The sequence below is a fragment of the Thermobia domestica genome, chromosome 13, assembly GCF_964235325.1.
Source record: "Thermobia domestica chromosome 13, izTheDome1.hap1.1, whole genome shotgun sequence".
In the NCBI taxonomy this organism is placed as follows: Eukaryota; Metazoa; Arthropoda; class Insecta; order Zygentoma; family Lepismatidae; genus Thermobia; species Thermobia domestica.
In genome coordinates this window covers 43,762,996-43,777,945 of record NC_137466.1, presented here as the reverse complement: position 1 = coordinate 43,777,945, position 14,950 = coordinate 43,762,996, and the positions used below count along the sequence as shown (strand labels likewise).

The 14,950-nt window shown below is 33.8% G+C and overlaps 1 protein-coding gene across 7 annotated transcripts in view; it reads right to left on the bottom strand.

Annotated features, from left to right (window-relative positions):
• Positions 1–14,950, bottom strand: part of LOC145668122 (atrial natriuretic peptide receptor 3) — a 753,866-nt gene that overhangs the window by 375,161 nt on the left and 363,755 nt on the right. Inside the window, exon 4 of one of the 7 annotated variants that reach the window (XM_081735675.1) lies at positions 1,480–1,767. The exons of the other annotated variants lie outside the window; for them this stretch is intronic. Coding sequence (XP_081591801.1) covers positions 1,715–1,767 — 53 coding nt within the window. The 3' untranslated portion in view covers positions 1,480–1,714. Of the gene's footprint in view, positions 1–1,479; positions 1,768–14,950 lie in introns of those variants that run through there. 7 annotated transcript variants of the gene reach the window in all.

Below are 14,950 nucleotides of genomic sequence, written 5' to 3'. Positions count from 1 at the left end.
GCATGTTTTAATTGTCTTCCTAATTAACCTCGTATCAAGTCCCCACTGATCCGACATCTGCTAAGACTTCCATCTTGGAAAAATGGTGAAAAAAGTGGCACTTTTATTCTACAAGTATTATAGCTAACTTCTTAGAAATTGCAAACTTCAGGAAGAAATTAAACTGCAACAATTTTCAAAAACCAGAAAATTTTTTATCAAATCGAGTATTAGATTTTAACAAGACTTAATTTTTTTTTCAGAATAATCATTATCATTTTCCAGAAAATTATATTAAAAACAAATTAGAGTTGTCGGTTTGGAATTGTTCTTCAAAATATTCGTACGGTACTCTCGTTAATATCAGGATTTACTCAAAAGGTGACTGGATTTACGATACCTAAACCCAAATATTAAGAAACGACGATCACTTGCCAGCACAACCCATTAGCAAAATGGACAAAAAATGTAAGACTTCAGCTGAAAATTGTGTTTTTGGATTGTTCTCCTCCTTCCCTAAATAATAGAATTGATTGGAGTCAAGCGTCCCTTTACAGCACCAAGTCCATATGAGATGTGAATCCACAGCTTAAGGTGGAATTTCATATGGAATACCATGCTTGTTAGCAAGAATAATCTCATTTGTAATATATCAGTTTCTACTATGTCTTCAACTGTACTTACAAGAATAGTGTAACTACTAATTTGATAAGACAATACTTTAAATAACAATTTTGTTAGATATAAGAATACTATGACGAAAGCAATACACGTAAGACTGTAGTGATTGATAATAATACTCAAAATGTACGATAAAATAGAATATTTAACTTCCTAAATTATAAAACACAATAGTCAATGTAATATTAAATTTTCAGATACAAGTTATAAAGCAAATTTCCACTAAAATTATAAACAATATTTTAGGTGAAAAGTGTTACGGTAGATATTTTTCATTCCATTAATACCTTCATAATAATCATCCACTTTTATTAAACATCCGTCTCCTTCGGCCTACGGGGACATCAAATTGAATTAAAAATCTCCCAAATCATTGCGTTTGCTATGATGAGTGCTCAGACAGATATGTTGGAACTCTCCAAATGTCGTTGGCATCACAATGTTCACTACGGAAAATTTAAAAGCTACTCGAATAAAAGAAAATAGCAAAATCTGGTCACGAAAACCATCTTCAATGGTGGGTCGCAGTACGCAATACTTCCAGAACCTTTCCCTCAAGAGCTGAGAGTTATGAGGTTAGTTTTAGCTAAACTAATCAAATCTTTAACTCCGTGGATAATAAAATATGTGGATAAAAGGAATGGAATCTTTAACCCATTCAGGAAAAACATTTTAAATCAATTTTTATTCGGAGACGAAAACATGAAAAAGCGGATCATTTTCCAACTGAAGTTTTATTATACGAAAGTGTCATTTCATGTGTTACATAACAAATCAAATCCAAATGAAACTTAAAAATGATATCTGTCCTATTTGTCTATATTTTGTGCTTGTATACCAACTCATTCTCAACGGAACGATTAACTGTGTGTGTATATGCCACATTCACCTCTGAAGGGTACCCTTTAGGAATGGCTATCAGTCTTTCTTCAGATACAAAAACAGCTGACATCTTTAAAGCCACCCAAGTCTATGAGTGAGCATTGAATGACTTATGTGAAAGATTAAACCCAAATGAAGCTATAAACCACAGATGTCCTCTCCGTACAGATGTTTATACCACATCTATCATCAACGGAACAATCGACTTGTGTTTATATACCACACCTATATTACAACACCAATAAAACCTTTAGTATCTAGGTTAATAAACCATTATAATAAAAATAATAAAACTAAAGTTTCAAGATAAAATATTACTATAAAAGCAACAAAATTCATCATAAGAAAAAATACTGTGATGAAGTTAGTGAAACTTTTGATTTGGTGAATAAGAAAACATAATGATAAGATAAAATTCAAACTCTTAATATAGCAGATAAGAAATACTATCATTCGAAAATGAAACCCTTAATGCAATAGATAAAATTTTATGATAAATCTAGTGAAGCTCTTAATTTGGAAAAAATAAAAATAAAATAAAAACTTATAAAATGATTAATAATGCAAATAATAAACTATTACGATAAAACTTATAACATCTATGATACTTATATAATAGATAACAAATGTCATGATAAAAATTAATGAAACGCTTAACTTGAGCAAATAAATGAAACTAATAAAACCATTACTGGAATAGGCAACATAATGTTACACTGAAAGAATTAGTGGATAATAACATATTATAATAAAATTAACAAAACATTTAATCAAGTAGACGAGAAGATACTGTGATTAAACTAATAAAATAATTTGGTGCATATCAAAATATCAAGACAAAACTAATCGTAATATGGTAGATAACAAAACATCATGACAAAACTATTAAGACCTTTAATAAAGTTGATGGTAAGACATTTGTGATAAAACTATTAAAACGTTTAATGAAGTTGTTAATAAAATATTGTGATAAAATAGTAAAACACACTAATATTGTAAAACCTTTCTGATAAAAGTAACAGAACTCTAAAGGCGGTGTTTAATTCTACCGTATCATTAGCGCTTAAAGAACAAGTCGTCAAAAGTTTAGATACATGCCAATCAATACATCGTACTGAGCTTAACAGAATTATATGCATGAGTATAAAATCTCAAGTGTAGTTTTCTAAGAAATGGATTTGTATGTAGACCTTAACAATTATCTTATGCGTGAACTCTGACACTGAGGTGAAACTGGTACTGACACCTACCCTCACTGAGCTCTTCATTATGGTTCTAGAGCTAATGAGCTAAAGCCTACAATTATAATTAATATTAACTCTTAAATTTTAATACTGTCCAAAGACAACACACATATCGGTCGATAGATTATATCGAACAAAACAAAGTAATTGCCTTGTGGTAGATTAACATTCGTAGTTTTTTGGGAAAATAGAAAAACAAACCTTATTGGTGTTAAAATATGTAATTCGTTGTCAGTAGTAATTAGATTGTTACTTTGTTGGAAGAAATTGTTATACATTTATGTATTGTGTATGCAGTAAAGCACACTGCTTCCTAATAAACTGAATTTACTGATGTTCGTGTTTTTGTAAAGGTGAGACATGTACTCCTTTTACGCATTTGTTATATTATGTCGTAAACACACTGAAAGATGTAAGTTTGTAAATAAGTTTTAAGATATAAGTAAGAGAGTTATGTCATGGAAAGAATATTTATTAGGTAGTAAAGTACTAGATAATTGTACTAGCACTTGATAAAGTATTACGTAATAAAGGGTTTACTAGATAATAACCCCTTTCCATCTAGCAGTATTCATTACATACTCTCAGAACTAGAAAAATTAAGATGTTTAAAATGCATATTGTGTTATAGTATTACAGTACACTTTAAAAAATATGATGAATCAAATGTAACGAATGTAAGTATTGAAGTTATTCTGCACGAGTATGTAACACGCAAAGAAGAATGGATAAAGAACTAGCTACATAAGATAATAGTATACCATTAGAAGCAGACAGAAGACCATGAAGTTGCCTTTAAACAATGTAAACATGCGTATGTGATGTCGGTTGCGATTACACTGCTGAGAGAGACAACTTTAATTGTTTACCATCGTCTTGACCAAACATCTCTATGTGGTATCCACCATTAATTAGTATCAATCATTGAAGTGGTTCACTGGACAGAGCAAATTAAAATCTCGCTGGAGTTTCCTTAGCATTGCAATGCTTTGAACTACCAGATAATTCTATTCATGTACTTCGACAGAGCATAGCTTTGACTCCATTCGACAGAAGAAAAGAGACTGTAAAAATAAGTATTATCTTCCATGACCATAAAGAAGTGGTTAGATAATTAGAATCTGCTGGTGCTTCAAACTTTAATTTTGAAGCCTAAAATGACTACATTTAATAACACGAAACTAATGGTGTGACACTATTGATGGAGTAAACAAATCTTATTCCATAAATTATTGATAAAGTTTCTAAAACGTAAAAAATGGCATATTATTGATCATTGGCAGTGTTTAGTTTGTAAGGAAAAATTATTTAAAATGTCTTGTTTTAGCAACAATTCAGATTTCTTAAATGACGCATTTTCATATGATACTGACAAACTTGGAATCTTATTTTTATAAGAACTGAAAATCAGAAAATAAGGAATTTGCCAATTTATGTTCATTCTACGATTTATAGGAGTATGTGGGATGTTTTTAAATCCTAGTCTAAATTGAGAAAGTAATGGATTCCAAATTGAAAATTCCATTAACATGAAATAACATAGTGTCTAAGTGGTAAGTGTGAAAGGGGCGTTAAACTCAAACTCTCAAATGAAATAACATATAAAAGGTTAATTATATCTAAACCTTTAACTGTAATGTACAGTCCGCCAACACTATACTGCAAGAATGTTAAGATAGTTAAAAGGTAATGTAACTAGGGGGGGACAATGGGGCTTGTGCCCCGGATTGGGAGGGCGCAAAATTAGGCAAATATTTGAGGGAACGTTTCGGTTTGGTTGGTTAGGGGAACACTAAGGCAAGTTCTTGCCTTAGGCGACAACTAAATAGTTACTTCACTGCATTCTTGCAAACATTTTTAGAATCCCGAAGTTAAATGTTAATGATTTGTTCTAAATAACAGTACATCTCCTTTAAATCATAAATATTTAAAGCTTGTTGAGCTTAAACTTTCAAATGCCCGTTCGTGGACTAGTAACTAACACGTATGTTTTCAATGTGCGTATTACAGGTTCGATTCTTGGTTAAGAATTAGCTTCCATACGACCGTTTACTGGCACATAATTGCTCGTCCAAAAAATGTCTCACAAAGTTCAGGTGCTCTTTCTTGTTCAAAGTAAACATCACTACGTGGTCTCATCTGTATAATTCTGTGATTGAAATATTTCGAACCAACACAGTTTCGCCCTCGAAGAGGAAAGGGTCTCTTAGATGTTCGGAAATGACTCACTATATATAAACTGTGTGTATGTCACCATCAAACATTCCAAATTCATGTGAATGCTACTGTTACCACATAATATAATTAAGTTTATTGATTTTATCCACTACACGATCATCATCCATACCTAGAAACAATTGAATCTTTCATAGCGATATTTTGTTTTGTATTCGATTATCCACTATCCTCGAAATTCCACCCAAATGTCGTGATCTTCCTTGTGTGGCCCCTTCATACCTTATATATTTTACCTCAAAGTTGTTCACGCAATATATTAAGTGTTGCAGTGAAGTCACTTCTAGTTCTGAACTGCATTCTCTCGGGGTTCCTGAGCACACTCGCCCTTACCAATTCAACTACTCCCATGCTTTTTTGCAAATCTAGTAATAATTTGATAAATCAGTAACACTTTATGTTTCTTTGTAGTTCCTAGACTACCTTTGAAATGGTTAGAACATCAAGTCCAACTTCATCCAGATCACTAAATAACTTGACCGGAAACTTCTTTTCCATGAACATACTACACGGAAGGCAACTCAGCATCTACGACTCTCCGATATCGGAACTTCGGAACATCGGAGCTGTCATGGAACGAAATCAAATTCGAATCCATGACAGGACGATTAGTTCTCGAAGCTATATTATGACGACCAGTTTGCAACTTCTGCCTGCGAACACACTTTGCCATACTAGAAACTTTCGCTAGAGAGAGTCTAAAACCATGCGACATACATAATTTCTGGTTGCTCGAGGAGAACATACAAATAACACAACTAGATGAAGATTTGAACACACCATACTTGGACGAAGTCATACTATGACAGCAAGGAAATTTTGGAGACATCTGCAGAACTCAACGTTAGATCTTTCAGTAACCTATAGGATGACAACACAACACCAAACCTACTTATCTGTTCATCATTATATCTACCAAAAAACATTGTCTCGTTAGAATACTATACTGAATATCGAATATGACGTTGAAAATATCAATTAAGAAGCTAGAGTTTATTGGAACTGGTTTCCAGGTCGGTATCCAGCCCAAACATTTAGCGGGGGGGAGGGCGGTAGAAGTAAGGGGGCCCCTATCAACCATACTATAGTTCATCACCATATTATAGTTCATTTGCAAGCCTACCGTGAAATTAGGGAGGCCGGTAAAAATTTAGGGGAGGCTAGATCCCCCTTTGATACGGGCCTGCTGATATCTGTTCGTAAAGATTGATAGCTTAAGATACAAGTGTGGAATAATTGCAATTGCCATGTGACAGTGCCGTGAGAGTATTCTCTTTCAAACAGAAAAAGAACCTTCAAAATCGGTGGACCTATGTAGAAGGGGCAGAGTTGGCGTGGGTCAATGAAAACTTGACCCAAGACCCACTGACCCACCACCCACCGTGACCCACGACCCACTGACCCACCACCCATCGTGACCCACTGTGACCCACCACCCACCGTGACTCACCACCACCCACGGTGACCCACTCTGACCCACCACCCACCGTGACCTACTCTGAACACGATCTACCTACTCTGAACCTACTCTGAAATTGTCACTAATCGGAGTTTGAATTTCCAGTCAATCGTTCAAGCACCAGTCTGTTACAATAACGGTGGATCTTACCTTTACGATATAAAATGGTAAAGTGTTTGTCAGTGAGGAAATTGAAACAGTCCGAGGTGGGGGGAAAATAGTGTGTGCCTAAAATATACTTGTACTAAGAGACTATTCTTGCAAGTGTTAATTTCTGAACGCATTCCACAAGAAACTTCTATTCGCAGGAAAATACCCCTGTACAATACGGAAATGGTAATGGTTTCTCAGTTCACAGTAGTTTTCTCACAAAAGACTTGAAAAATCAGTTGTTCATAGGGTATAAAGGTGCTCGGGTACCCTATGTGAGAGCATCTCCATAAAGCATGCTCATAATTGTAATTTGTGTAATTACTAAAACACCACGTTAAATTTAAGTTACAAATATGCATAATTGCAATTATTATCAATATTTATTCAAAGTAGTTTACCTAAAGCAAAGAAGAGACTTACTAAAAATTAGGTACAAAGTTGAATAACACAAATAAGCCATTAGTAATACAAGTATACATTTTCCGTAACTCGTAATTTTCCACCTTAAAACAAATCTGAAATCAGATTTATTTCCTGTTGGTAACTTTTTGGCGGTAAATCATCCGCAGTGGAATGATGTCCATCCTTCAGCCAAGAAATAACTAGCTCGTCTACTTTGAGCATGTCTAGCGGTGGGCCATTAACATTGATGAGCAACAAGTTAGACAATGTTTGAGCACTTAGTCTATTTCTAATATCAGTCATCTGTAAATTCATAAGGGGAAATCCCAGTTCGCACTCTGTCGTGGAAATTGATAATACTTCTACCCGATTTCTGCAACTTCTCATCGACAATCTGCTTGTTAGACTTAAGTCAGATAACGATTTTTCTTGGCCAGGTTTGAAATACTCAACGAGTAGTATCCTCTCTCTATCACCATACAACATCTTTCCCATATCGACCATGTCAGTTGGCAATGTCGACCCATGGAGAACAGAAACTTCATCTACCACGCCTTTGATAGGGAATCTTGTGAACAAATTATCAATTAAAGCCTGATAAACTGATGATTTCTTATTTGCTTATAAATTTAATTTTTGTAATTACACATGAAGGTTTGATACCATTACCAAGTTCCCTCCCCTCTAGAAAGCGAAAGGGAACGAGGTTCCTGGAAAGTGTTCAGAGGTGAAAGGGAATTTCCCTCCTTCTTCAACGTCAATTACCACACTGCTGTTTGCCATGTGCCAAATTACGATGAATTTCAATTAAATTATCATAGTATAATTATTTCCTTGTTGAATTATCAATACTTTTCAGTGGAAAAAAGAATGAAATTTCAAAGTTCCAAATCAAAGTAAGTATTAACGTAAAGGGAGAAAAAGTGTAAAATTTTCCATACAATTATGCGTACAATCCAAACTTCAAATTTCCGTGTAATTAAGCTTACAGTACAAATTTTATGCCTATTTTTTCTCACAACTTTATGGGTTGATTGCCCTGTGCTGTAAGCACTCCATATAATAAACATAAGCTTCAGCAATTATTATAGCAGAAAGCAATGGATATATGAAGCCAAGCACTATATTTTTTTGTTTCTGAATTTTTTTCTTAAATAACATCAATCGTTTTCGATCATTTTTAAAAACCAACTCACTACCAATTTTCCATATATATTGAAAGTGCCCCCCCCCCCCCACATAAAGGAGGATTTAAAAAAATGCTAGGACACATTCTGTTTATTTTCAATAAAGAGTTAATACACTGAATTTCAGCTCCGTAAGTTTAATGGCTTGCGACATACTCATTTTTTTTCGCAAAAATTCGGATACTCACTACCTCCTTAGGATATTATGCATTATAATAAAAGCAATATAACATCCCAATTTGGATTAAGGCCTAACTATATACCAAAAGTAATTTCATTTGACTTTGCAATTTGACTGTGATGATCAGACACACATAGTTACATTGAATTTTTTATATAATAATTTATATATTACAGTGATTCAAAAATGTATTTTTTCCAGTAGATAGCTCTAAAAATTCACAGGTCTCAAAAGCCAAGTTGTAGTGTAAGTCCTATTGCTATTATTACTATTAAAAATATCAATATCCAAAAGTGCCTGAAGTTCCTTTTTCACTTGGTTAGATATACTCATCTCAGGTAAGTAGACAGAAACAAGTGGAAAAGGAAGGGAAATGAAGGTCTTGAAAGTAAGACGGAGAGAAATTTACCAGTCTTTAGAAGATACTGTCTACAATGCAGTGAACAGTGAGGGTCGGTAGATCATACTGAGTCTGTGGGTCGCAGTAGGTCACGGTGGGTGGTGGGTCGCAGTGGGTCACGGTGGGTGGTGGGTCATGGTGGGTCATGGTGGGTGGTGGGTCACAGTGGGTCACTTGTTGACCCACGACCCACTGACCCACTCAGAAAACTTGACCCACTGACCCACCGACCCACTGACCCACTCCATCTCTGGTGTGAACACAGACACAACATATGTCTATATATAAACGGGTCGAATTACGAACCTCCTAATTTTCTAAGTCGGTTAAAAAATATATATGTTAAATGTGACCGTGTCTGTGTTGATACAGTTGATCTCTTCTAGCGGCGATTTTGGGGAAAAATTTCCCACTGAAGACGGAGATTAAATTACGTAAGTTTTTGTTCATTAGATATTTCAATTTTAAACATTAATTACATTCAATTTAAGAAGTTTGATTTTAAATTGTGTATTTAAGTGTAATTAATACAAATAGTAGTTTTTAATAAGTTAAATATTATCTCTTAGAGATTTTCTGTATGGTGAGCTGAAATGTTCATGGAGTTTGCATTTTATAGTTAAATAGTTCCCAGATATTTGATTTTGTTGATCACGATTGAAGTTGCGGCAAGCTTATTTTACATGTCTTCTATACCCTGTCCATACGTAACTAAAAAAGGGTAAGGACTAGCTTATTCAGAGAAAAGAGAGGAACTGTTAACTGCGCAGTAACAAATTTCGAGATATTCCAGTACAATAACTTTTGATCTAATCATCGAACTACATGATTACAATGGTGAGTTCAGTTTCAGTAATAGTTTCCAAAATAGCTATAAACTGTTTGCTTGGACATGATCGTAATTATTTCACTGCAGGAAAAATGTGGCCTGCTCATATCACAATCAATCTGTATTAATTATTCACAAAAATCCACCATGATTAGAAATTTTATTTAAAAAAAAAAGAAACAGAAAAGTATTGGTAGTTCTAAATTTACAATTTATATGATAAAGAGGAAGTCTACGTTACGATTTAGTTTGAAAGACCTTTCATAGTTTAAATTATATAAAAATCGGTATAGCGAAGCAGTTAAGAAACTTCATTACGTATGCAAGTTTTATTGCAAGTCTTTATTTATTTATTTATTTTTTTTTTAGCTAATTTCCCAATCTTGAATTATTGACGTACATCTAAACCATTTCCGTAAGAATTTCTATAGATATCTAGTCTTTTACTTTGCAGGTCTTCTGACCTATTAGGTTATAATTACGTGTAGATTTATTTACTGATGTTATAACGAATAATTAATTTCTATTTTATGATTAAATGTACTTATTATCGAATGTGATGGCTAAATAAAATAAATATTGAATGAGAATGAGTTGTTTCTCTTAATAAATGATTATAGCATCTACTGAAGTATAGAATATTTAAATTATATAATCAGTTGTCCAGTGCAAAGAATAACGATACGTTTAAATTTTGTGAATTTGTACGCAAAAGCAATTTAAAATGCAGTTAATTATACTGGCTTGATTTCTGATTCATGTCAATAATGCTTTAGCTGTACTATACCTATTTTTACTGTGAAATAATTCCAATATACGAAAGGAGAATTATGGAAATTAAAAATCTTACTTTTCAACTGATTCCAGTGATTACAATAATAATAATAATAATAATAATAATAATTATTATTATTATTATTATTATTATTATTATTATTATTATTATTATTATTATTATTTGAATTTATGAAGTAAAAAATATTGGCGGCAATTACCATTTACGTTACTGTCTTAAACGATTTCCAATTATATCATTATTATTATTATTATTATTATTTGTGAGTAGTATCAGTGTTACTAGACTATTTTTATTATTATTTTTACACATTGTACAGAACTTTCAGATGTTCCTACGGCAGTAATGCAAAACAAAAATGGGTAATGTCCGGAAAGATGGTGCCATTTGGTTTTCTCTTTGCGACGTTCTTAGTACCTTCCAACCGGTGTAATGAGTGCCATGGAAATATAGGCGGCTCCCAGACGACCTCCAACTTTACACAGCAACTCGGAATTTGTGTGACAATTATCGGGTTATACTGTAGCTGCTCGATCCGCTATACTCGTGTGCACAAGAAATCTGTTTTCTCGTTCATGATATGATGTTTGATAGCTCGTAACGTTATTTTTATTATTATAATTTCTTTTATCTAGTACGATCTCGTATTATTGCAATATTTTTTCATTACTTTTTTAAAATTATTTTTGTTCCATTTTGTTAGTTTTCAATTTTCATTTCGTGGTTTTTAACCTATACATTCTTTGCTTCTATTCTAAACTTTTAATCTGGGAAGCTCTTTAGTGTATGGGAAATTGAATTAATTACATTGAGTTTTATTGTAATAGGATCAAGTAATCATAATACAATATTTATCAATTTCAACTTTTCCTTTAATTTTTATTTAACTTATTTTAACTTTGATATATATTTATTAATATAAAAATAATTATTGTAGGTATTGATGCTATACGGATCAATATTTCTGTGAAATATTAAAAATACACAACTTTCTCTTATTAAAAGTTTAAAAATAACCAATATGCTTTGCTCCATTTTGTTTTCATGTCGGTAACAAGCTTAATAAATCTGAATTTTATCATTTCGCGCGAAGTTTTCACTGCATACACACAGAGACTTTCAAAATATAATTTGCAAAACTAACAGTGTTATTAACAAATAACTGAGTTGTGAGTTCAGACTGATTGTATAATAATATTTGAATTCTCCTGATATGATTTGATATTGCTTTTGTTACCAAATACACAATTTTTTGTATCAGTTCTTTTAAGAAGAATTGCTACGTTTGTTCCTCACATTATATTATTGTTTTTTTTTTGTTTTTTTTAATGAAAAGGTTTTACATTCTATTGCTTCATGGACTGATGGCATTTTATAACATGATGTACAAATATGAATACAGGGAGTAGAAATACAAATCAAGTAAAGAAAATAGGAAACAGGGCTGTGACGTTTTCATTCTCATTTATATTCTATTGTATATCAAACGATAATTGCTTCGTTTAAGCATTACTTACACGCATTATTAATCGTTCAACGGCTGTTCTTGAAGGTAGTCATACCAATAAAACTTAACAATTCTATCGTACAAGCTAATGGGGGAAAAAGCTGTTGTAGTGTATTAATTTTTACTTAATGGTCCGATTATGGCCTGTGTGTTATTGGAGACGAATTGTTAATAAAAAGGTGATGATTATCAACATAATTGACAATATGAAGAGGAGGAAACAGCCCCCCCCCAAAAAAAAGAAAACATTATGTTAACCTCATGGTCTGGAATTGAACCATTAACTAGTCGCACTAAAGGCGAACACTCTACTAAGAATCACTGTGCTTCCAGTTTCGCCATTAAAAAAGGAGAATTTATTTTGAGTCATCGAACCAATGCGAGAAAACGAATTAAAGTACTTGTAGAATTGTAACAAGAAGTCTCTAGCGTTGTACTGAAATGTGTTTAAGCATATGAGTTCGCTACTTGTACTACACAAGAAACTTCTGCAGAAAGATACAGAAGGAATATTAATTAACTGAATAGTGATGATGAAAACTTGTGATATATATATATATATATACACCCTTAAGATCTGCAAAACGAGGAAAGAGCGATCGTAAAAAGATGGTTTTCAAAAAATGCAAAATATGAAGAGATGTTGTCACAAAAGAAGCTGAACAAGTTCCTAGAACTTTTGGAATGTGTTTCCTCTGTCCGTAAGGTACGAAGGAGTTCATGCTCCGCTTCACTTTATGAAGTTTCCTATGCAATATCGGAGAAGAGCAGTCCTTTGTGGAAAACTTCTGGAATTTGAAAGTGAATGCATTTCATTTTGTTCTCACGTCTGTTCACTGGGGTAGAATGCAAAAACAGGCTATGTCAAACTTTTCTTAAGAAAAAGATATAAATCAATTAGTCTACTCCCAAAACAACGTATCTGCATCACAGGTAGCCATTTTGTAATTGGAGCTGACTCATTATTGTCTATCAGGCTTGCGCTCATTACCTTACATCAAATTCAGGTACGTGCTAATTTGTTCTGGTGCTCATTCATCTCGCTGGATTTGAGCCCGTTTCTTCACTGAGGCTTGCGCTAGGTCATTTCAGCGCTCAGTTATCTCATCGGACTTGAGCTCACTAAATGCTCGCGCACGTTATCCTCACTGAATAACGCGCTAGCTCGTTCTCGTGCTTATTAATCGCATTAGACTCGACCTCACCAAGGGCTCGAGCTCGCTATAGTCAGTGTGATTCAGCTAGCTTGTTCATTCTCTTATTCATTTCTTTAGGCTCAAACTCCCTAACAGCTCTGTCTTACTCAGACTTCCATTAGCTCGTTCTTGCTCTCATTAACCGCATTGAGCTCGGCCTTGGGCTCGCTATCCTCTTTGAGACTCACGCTAGCACCTCACTAGGTTCAAGCTCATTAAACTCGCTGGCTCGGGCTTGCACCGTAATATCCTCAATGGCACTTTCAGATGTTCGTAGTCGCATTCACTAATTGTATTGGGCTCGAGCTTGCTCTGTCTCGGGTTTTAACTCGCTACCACTTTATAGGGCTCACGCTGAATTGAGCTTAAGAGCTGGGTTCCCAAGTTCGATAATTTGTCATAATAAAATGTAAATTCTGCTGGGAACCCGGTCATTTAGGTGACATCATAAAGAGGATTTTGTATGTGTGAAGAAATTCTTCTCATTTCTTATAATATTTAGAAAATTAGAATTTCAACGTCATATAGGTGCAGATTAAGAACCTCGTTGCCAATGTTTGGGAAATTTACAGATGAAATATACGAATTCACAAATAAAGAGCAATAGCTCACGAACTTATTTAGAGAGGGGCTGTAGAATTCTGAGCGGATACAGAACATTGCTTCCATAACATTTCTACCCACACCCTCATCCGCACGCACATCCTCAGATGATGAAATATGATCCTATAACAATTATAATTTCAAATATAGTTTCTGACGTAGTAATTGCAAATAGGCATGTTGTTTTGTAAACCCTGATGTAACATCTATCAAATTCTAGTAAATATCTAACACAGTCCCTTTCGATTGTAACTACTATGCTAACTAAAATGCATCAATACAGACACAAACTAGTACGCCCCATCTGGAGTTGTACGAGAACCTATCCGTGAACGTACACCAATTTCAATCCAAGGTAACAACAGAAAAATATGCAAAGACAAAAATTCAACACACACATAACAATAAACACATAAACACAGACAATAATTCACCCACTGAAGTCACCACAGACCTTAAGAGACGGAAGCATTTGGAAATACATCAAAAACTTTAACCACACAAAATATTAGCATATGTAGGCTATACATAAAAAATGATTTGATCTAATCAGAAGAGAAAGCCGAGACACTACTGACTTCCTGGAGGGATTATTCCAACCCAATCACGAACTGGAGGATCACAGGCACGATGTGATATTCAAACGAACAGTAAGAGAATTTATAAATACAAACTCATTAGACAAAATTAAGGAAACTAACACAGCGGAATTAAATGGGATCCTAAAATTATTTTAGCCACTAAAACCACCAGATCGTGATCAAATACAGGACATAATTTTAGATCCCCTCCCTACCGTGTGTACAGCATATTACAGTGAAATCATTTATAATATAATGAAACTTCGCTATTTCCGAACAGCATCGAAAATAGCCAAAGTTATATGCATTCTATAACCATACAAGCAAGCTAAACATTCCCAGAGCCATAGGCCTATCAGTCTCCTGAATACTATGGCCAAAGTAGCCGAAAATATAGTGTTCAGACAACTCAGAAGCTTTCTCTGTATACGTAATATAATCACCTCTGAACAATTTAGCTTTAGAGCACAATATTCTACGACACACCTACTAGTGTGTGTCATGGAATTTGTTACAGACACATATAATAAGGGACAAAATACCGTCACGGCCTTTTTGGATGTGGTATTGGTTTCCGGGAATCCTATACAAAATGATAACATTTCCAACTATCTAATCTACACACCTACTAGTGT